Here is a 7,782-nt window from a genome sequence, read left to right as displayed (position 1 = left end):
GTTTGGAAATTGGAATCATTATAATGAAAGAACTCAAACATTAAAGAGTACATGGCAATTTCTTCCATTCACATGGAGTTCCAAAGCAGACAAACTCAATCTGCTCTGTTAGAAGTAATGATTGTCAGAGGACAATTTGGGGGCATTGGTGGCTCTACATTTCATTTCTTAATCTAAGGAGGTGCTAACTCACCTATTTATTCACTGGAATATTAGTGGAACTTTGTGCCTGTGATTTGTGAAAAATAATATATGTATTTGTATAACTTCAGTTCTCTTAAGAAGTATATATGGATCTTCCTGTTCATTAGCTGTTTCTGCCATCTGGAAGTGATTCTGCTGTGTTTTTGTTTGTTTGTTATTTTTTTGTTGTTGTTCGTTTGTTTTGCCCCAAAGAGGCTTAGAAAGGAGTCAAACCCTCCTACTGCATAGATTCAGGGGCCAAAACTGCCGGCATTCCACAGCTCACTGCGCGTTCCCTTCCCACCCACCCACCAACCCATCTGTGCTCTGCAGGGTTCTCCTCGCGCCTCCAACCGCCTTTGGCCCAGGCAACTGCCATTACTGGGGCTGGGATAAGGGACATCTAGCCATGCTGAGGTTTCTGTTTCTGCTCCTCGGGCTCCTCGGGCTACAGACAGGCAGTGATAGTAAGTACACTCTCCCCTCCGCCAGCCCCTCCGACCTGTCAGGAATGTCAGCGTTCCTCTGGGTTTCCTCTGAGAGGCTGGCTCTCTCTGGGAAAGAGCTCTGTTGTGGGGGCTCCCGCTCTGTGAGCACCAGTCCACTCCCACCTTGCCACCTTCCCCAGACAACATCCACATTGTTCGCCAGGGGGCTTTCCCACTCGTAATTGGGACCATAGGGGTGGGGAAAGAGTTTGGGGTGGGGGGGGGGCGAGTGGGGGTGGGGAGATGCCATGCAAGGTTTGAGTGGATGCCTCAGGGTTCAGTGTATTATAAACCACTCTGCATTTTTTACCCCTGGACATTGTCACCGGAAGGTCAAAAGGACCCAAGTTTATATGTACTGAGAATGCTTGCTCCTATTGCCCCAGAATTACCACGAACGGCCCACAAGTCAGTATTCCTATCGCAGTAAACCTCTTCCTCTTTACAAAGTCTTGTAACTCCAGAAAGAGCGCAGATTGAGGGTCAATTATTGAAAAAAGATAGCCACAATATGTGGAGTATACAGACTAGGCTGGCTTTAGAGGAGGAGATATGAGGCAATGTGTGTTGCTCTAACAAAACATTTTGCATCTTACAGATTCTGAGCTGCTACCTGTGCAAATTATAATTCCAGAGAAAAAACGGTCAACCACAAAAGATGGAGTTGAATCAAATGTAATTAAGCACTAATCTTTCTTCAGAATCTAAAAACAATGCGACTATTTCATTCTTGAGAAGTAAATCTGGCATATTTTATCCATGCACACTTGATAAATTTTATATTTATACCCAATTTTTCTTGACTAAAAAAAAAAAAAAACTTTTGAAAATGAGCCTAGGTAAATAATGTTTCATAGACATATTGTGCAGTGATGCTTATTATCAAAGTCCCAAATCCTATCTTCTAAATTTGTTTCCTCCTTGAGGTTCTTTCCTTACTCTTTCACCAGGCTAAAGTTGGAGGAAATTGTTGCTGTTAAGTAAGCCTTACGTGGGATGACGATCTTTTGATTTAATGAAGTGCTATGTGATGATTTTTAAAAATTTTTATTGCAAATATGTTCATCATTAAGGTTGGTCTTTTATGCCATCTTAGTTATTTTGGGACCAATGTCTTTTTCTTTGAAATAATTGGCTTTATATCTCTTTTACTAATTTCTAGAATCATTTCTAAAAAAGTAAAAAGTGTTTTTTTGATACACCCAACCTTAATTTTCTTTCTATCGGGTCTAGTAATAATTAATGTCGTTTTAAACATTCGTTTAAAATCTTGCTTGGCGTTGACTTGTATTGACATAACCTTCAAACACGTGGTATCTACAGAACGTGTGAAGTGAAATTAACAAGTTTTGCTTGAAAAAGTTTGTGTTTGGTTTGGTTTTTGTTGCAGAACTAGGGCTAAGAAGATGGCGGATGAAGAGCATATTTGGCACTGCATGCTTTACGAGTTCCAATTAGGAAGAAAAGCAAGTGAGGCTGCAAAAAACATCTGTAGTGCTCTTGGTCAAGATGCAGTTAGCGCCAGAAAATGCCAGCGTTGGTTTGAGAAATTTCGCGAGGGAAATTTTTCGTTAGATGACAAGAGTGGTCGAGGCCGTGTGTCCAATTTTGATCAAGAAGCTCTTCAAGCTCTTTTGGTGCAAAATCCTCAAATTACCCAACAAGAGCTTGCGACAACTTTAAATTGTTCACAATAAACAATTTCCAATCAATTGCGTGCACTTGGCAAAGTCCAAAAGTTTGGAAAATGGGTTCCTCATGAGTTGACCGACAACAACCGTAATCAAAGAGTCACAATTTGCAGTTCGCTCCTCTCTCGTCAAAACCGTTTGCCGTTTTTAGAGCAAATTGTTACCGGAGATGAAGAATGGGTGCTGTATGTTAATTTGAAAAGGCGGCCTCAATGGTTGGACAAAAATGAGGCTCCGCAGCCCACGCCAAAACCTGACTCGCATGCGAAAAAAGTGATGTTGTGTGTTTGGTGGAATTTTAAAGGAATTCTTCATTATGAACTTTTACCATCTAACCAAACCATTACAAGTGCAGTGTATAGTGGCCAATTGGAAAGGTTAGCCCAAGCTTTAAGAGAAAAAGAACCTGCGCTGATTAATCGGAAGGGCGTAATTCTTCACCACAATAAAGCACGACCGCATACTGCAAGAATCACTGCTGAAACACTGCGCCAGTTGGAATGGGAAGTTCTCCCTCAACCTGCATATTCTCCTGATATTGCCCCTTCCAATTACCATTTGTTTCGTTCTTTGCAAAACTTTCTTCTTGGAAAAAAATTTAATAATGAAGAATGCCTCAAAAATGCATTGACCGAATTTTTTGCATCAAAATCACAAGAATTTTCCAACAGAGGGATTAAAATGCTTCCTGAGTGTTGGGCACAAGTAGTAGAAAACAACGGCAACTATATTGTTGATTAAATTTTGTTGTATTGTTTAAATAAATTCGATTTAAAAAAAGTATTAGAAAACAACATTAATTATTACTAGACCTAATAGTTGAGTCATAAATGTTCTGGTAAATTGAGTGCAAATATTTCTTAACAACTACCCACTTGTCACCCTAATGGAGATAATACAAGCCTTAAAATATTCAATATACTATTTTAAAAGAAATATATATTTTAATTTAATTAAAGTAGACATTAAATTTCTCTTTCATAGAAAAGGAGGTGAAGACATTTAGCAGTATTTTACAAGTTTTATTTTTATACAAAAATATATGTTATTGTTTGGTTAAATTAGAAAACATACAAAGATGTATTAAGAGGGCAATATCTTACACCAATCATTACTAGATTAAATATAAATAAAATAAAATAATATTGGCAGAAAAAATAATTTTTCTGTACCTGTCAAATTCATGAGGAGCAAAATTTAACTATTTTGTTAATGTCTCTCTCTCATGTTTAGAACAGTACTGAATACATAGTAAGGGATTAGTAGTTTTTTTTGAATCAATAAGGCTTATTGATCCAACAAATGTTACAAATAATATGAAACAGAGTATGTTTATAAGTATTATCTATACTAACAAAAGGATAATATGCTAATTTGACTGGATAGACTGGACGTGTACCAGACATCATTCTGGATGTTTTTCCTGACAAAGCTGGGGCCCAGGTGCCTGCAGCTGGGGACCAAGGTGGTGTTGCTCTAGATCCCGGGTGCCTATAGCCAGCCTGAGGAGGGAAGCATGGGTCCCAGGTGCGGGGCCAAGGCAGAGATGGTTATGGTGATCACACAGGCAGGCAAGCAGTTAGGGGTGACCTGGCAGTCAGGCAAGTGGTTAGAGGCAATCAGGAAGGCATGCAGAGTGGTTAGGGGTGATTAGGCAGGCAGGCAGAGGCAGTTAAGGGCAATCAGGCAGGCAGGTGAGTGGTTATGGGTGATCAGGCAAGTAGGTAGGCAAGTAGTTAGGAGCCAGCAGTCCCAGATTGCGAGAGGGTGCAAACTGAGGACACCCCCATGCATGAATTTTGTGTACCAGGACTCTAGCAATCCTATCTAATAAAAGAATAATATGCAAATTGACCATCACTCCAACACACAAGATGACCGCCCCCATTTGTTCAATGATGGCCACAAGATGGTCAGCAGGGGAGGGCACTTGAGGGGGACCAGGCTTGAAGGGGAGGACAGTTAGGGGTGACCAGGCTGGCTAGGGAGGGCAGTTAGCGGCAATCAGGCTGTCAGTGTAGCAGTTAGGCATTGATTAGGCTGGCAAGGAGTGGTTAAGGGGTGATTAGGCTAGCAGGCAGAAGTTATTAGAGGCAATCAGGTAGGCAGGTAAATGAGCAGTTGAAAGCCAGAAGTCCTGTTTTATGAGAGGGATGTCTGACTGCCTGTTCAGGCTGGATCCAGGACATCCCTTGATGGATCCCAGATTGGAGTGGGTACAGGCTGGCATGAGGGACATCCCTCCCAATGCATGAATTTTGTGCACTGGGCCTCTAGTTAATAAATAAAGATCAGCTCTGCTGGCATGGAGAGTAATTTACCCAAATGAAATATCTTTCAGAAATTAGGATAGATTAATAATTTTTAGATATTAAAAGAAGAAAATGGTTAAAACAATGTACTTCAGCATGTAGAAATTGAAATACATCAGTGTTAAATTATATTTCTTTTTATTGTTAGTAGTGTGTTTTAGAGTGCAATTATTGACAATATAAAAATGATAGTTTTCCTTTTTAATATTCTTCTAACTTTGCTTTGTGGTTTTTTTGTTTTTGTTTTTTTTCTAATATACGTTTCTACTAGGTGTCTTACAACATTAAAATTGATGGAAAAACATATACTGTGAACCTGATGCAAAAGTAGGTGATCTACATTATTTTACTACCTGTCTTTGTTCTATTTATAATCATCCTACCTAAAAAAAGAGAAACATGCCAACTGACCATCCTTCACTATGCCCACAAGCCCCTCCCACCAGCCAATCAGGGAGAATATGCAAATTAACCCAGATCAAGATGGTGGTTAATTTGCATATCCAAACCAGAGTGAAGACTGAAGACAGCGTAGAAAGAATCCAAACACTGCAGAAGGAGTGAAGTTGCAGAGAAGCATGCAAGTGGGATGGCAGAGAAGGAAGGGAAGCAGGCGGGGGATGAGAGAAGGGAGAGAAGCAGGTGGGGCAGTGGAGAAGGGAGAGAAGCAGGTGGGGCAGTGAAGACCAAAGCAGGAAGCCCTATTGTAGGAATCTTCCTGCAAGGGGCCTCTACTTTCTACTTTATATAATAAAGAGGTAATATGCTAATCAGTCCTAACAGTGTCACAGTCACGAACCAGGCTGTGCACACTCAGGAGCTGGTGGGCAGGGACAGGGGTGGGGACTTACACCACTGGGACATGAGGCTGCCTCAGGGGGTGGCCCTTCCTGGTGAAGGCATGTACAGGCTTGCTTCACCACCGGGTAGAGGGGGCATCAGGATGAGGGCGGGACCTGGTGCTGAAGGCACAGAGAGGAAGGGAGAGCACATAGGCAGTTAGGGGGTTTAGGCCAGGAGGGGAGTGCAGTTAGGCAGTTAGGGAGATCAGGCCAGGAGGGGAGAGCAGTTAGAGGGATCAAACTGGCAGGGGAGAGCAATTAGGCAGTTAGGGGGATCAGGGCAAGAGGAGAGAGCAGTTAGCCCCATTAGGCTGGCAGGGTAGCATTTAGGAGCCAATGGTTCTGGATTGTGAGAGGGATCCCAGATTGGAAAGGGTGCAGCCAGGCTGAGGGGCTCCACACCCCCGGTGCATTAATTTTGTGCACTGGGCCACTACTCCATAATATTAAAAGCATGATATGCTAATTAGACCAGACATCCTTCCAGATGACTTTCTGGATGAAGTTGAGGTAGTGAGGGAAGACCGGGTCCCAGGTGCTAGAGGGAAGCTGGTGCTAGCAGCTATGGGAAGGAAGACCTACTCTTGCATGATTCTCATGAACTGGGTCTCTAGTCATTTATACTTATCCAGAATGTCATTATTTTGCATTTGTAAATGTTTCAAGTTACTGGCTTTTCATTGTCTTTTATTTTATCCTTTAAAAATCTTAAAAGTTTATATAGTAAATGTTGAATTTATATACTAAATAGCCTGAATCCACAGTGTAAGCTCCCACCTTTCTCCTTCCTGTTGAACCAGATTTCTGTTTTGGTTATCCAGGTTGTTTCATAGGGGATGAATTTTGATAATTTTCTATCTTTATCAAAACTTGATGACTTGTTTTTTAGCTTCTTTATATTCAATTTTATTTGAAAGGACATAGATGATTTTCAGGTGGAAAGAATTGTGATAATTTTTTTTTTTTTTTTTTTTTTTTTTTTTTTTTTTTTTTTTTTTTTTTTTTTTTAGAGTTTACATACAATGTCAGAATGTCTTACAGACTTAGAATGTAATTGTAATTAGCCAAATTCAATTCCATGCCAGCTAATAAATTTGGGGAAAATAAGCACAAAATACTAAGGAATAAAGAAACATCAACATTTTAATGGTCCTTTTTTAAATGATAAGAATAATCTTTTAAAAATAATGATAGGCAGAAGTCTGCAAGTGACATTTTATATAATAAAGAGGCAATATGCAAATTGACCCTTACACCCTCACAAGATGGCTTCCTGAAACCAGGCCTGCAGGGGGATTAGTGAGGGCTGACTGAACAGCAGGCTGCATAGGGTGACCAGGCCAGCATGGGGGTTAGTGAGGAACAACCAAATGATTGAACAAGCAGACTGTGTGGGATGACCAGGTCAGTTGGGTTGGTGGGGGGGAGGGAGGGGGCAAATTGGGGACTATCAAGCTGACAGGGGGGGAGTTAGGGGCAACTCAGCTGGCAAGGAGGGCAGGAAGGGATGACCAGGCAAGCAGGCAGGTGAGCAATTAGAACCAGCAGTCCAGGATTGTGAAAGGGATGTCTGATTCTCTGTTTAGGTCTGGATTCCAAGGGGTCCTGGATTGAAGATGGTGCTGGCTGGGTTGAAAGAACCCCCGCCCCGCCCTGTGCATGAATTTTGTGCACCAGGCCTCTAGTTACCAAAATTAGAGAGAGAGAGAGAGAGAGAGAGAGAGAGAGATGGAGATGTGTACCATTTCTAGAATTCATAATTTTTTCATACATTATAAAGCTTGGAAAATGTTGTTTTATATAAAATGGATGATATCAATTTTAAGGAAGACTCAAAATTACTTCTTCCTAAGGGAAAAAAAAAATGCTGCATTTTTGCAAGAGATATATTGGGAAAATCCAGATAGAATCTTACAGTCAGCCACTATTTTGGAATGCCAAGTGATGCCCATGAGAGTGAGCCAGTGGTCAGCTTAAACATCCTATAAATAATTACCAGTATCACAAGCACACTGTTTATTGAATGTTAATATGTTGTAAAATATGTAAAGTATAACTGCTTAGAAATATAAGAAGAGCTGAATATAAATGGAGTAAAAGCCTTAATCTAGGGGTGTCGAACTCAATCAGAGAAGGGGCCAAAATCTAAAATCCAGCCTAAATCGCGGGCCGAATGGTTTACTGAACAGTTATAAACTGACAATGTCATAAACTGACAGTGGAGTGCAGTGATGACAGCGCGGTGCGGGCCACATTGCAAGGCCTG

General features: G+C 41.0%; 1 protein-coding gene across 1 annotated transcript in view; it reads left to right on the top strand.

Moving 5' to 3' along the window:
• Window positions 1-572: 572 nt before the first annotated feature.
• The window catches only part of LOC311618709 (disintegrin and metalloproteinase domain-containing protein 2-like), a gene marked incomplete at its 3' end in the record, with an annotated part of 63,602 nt that continues 56,392 nt past the window's right edge, over window positions 573-7,782 (top strand). Inside the window, exons 1-3 of the mRNA XM_084876260.1 lie at window positions 573-650; window positions 1,270-1,346; window positions 4,946-5,001. Coding sequence (XP_084732386.1) covers window positions 593-650; window positions 1,270-1,346; window positions 4,946-5,001 — 191 coding nt within the window. The 5' untranslated portion in view covers window positions 573-592. The remainder of the gene's footprint in view (window positions 651-1,269; window positions 1,347-4,945; window positions 5,002-7,782) is intronic.

Source organism: Pipistrellus hanaki (genome assembly GCF_964339955.1).
Source record: "Pipistrellus hanaki genome assembly, chromosome: 3".
Classification (NCBI taxonomy): Eukaryota; Metazoa; Chordata; class Mammalia; order Chiroptera; family Vespertilionidae; genus Pipistrellus; species Pipistrellus hanaki.
The sequence above is the reverse complement of the archived record's forward strand: the minus strand, read 5'-3'. Positions and strand labels throughout refer to the sequence as shown.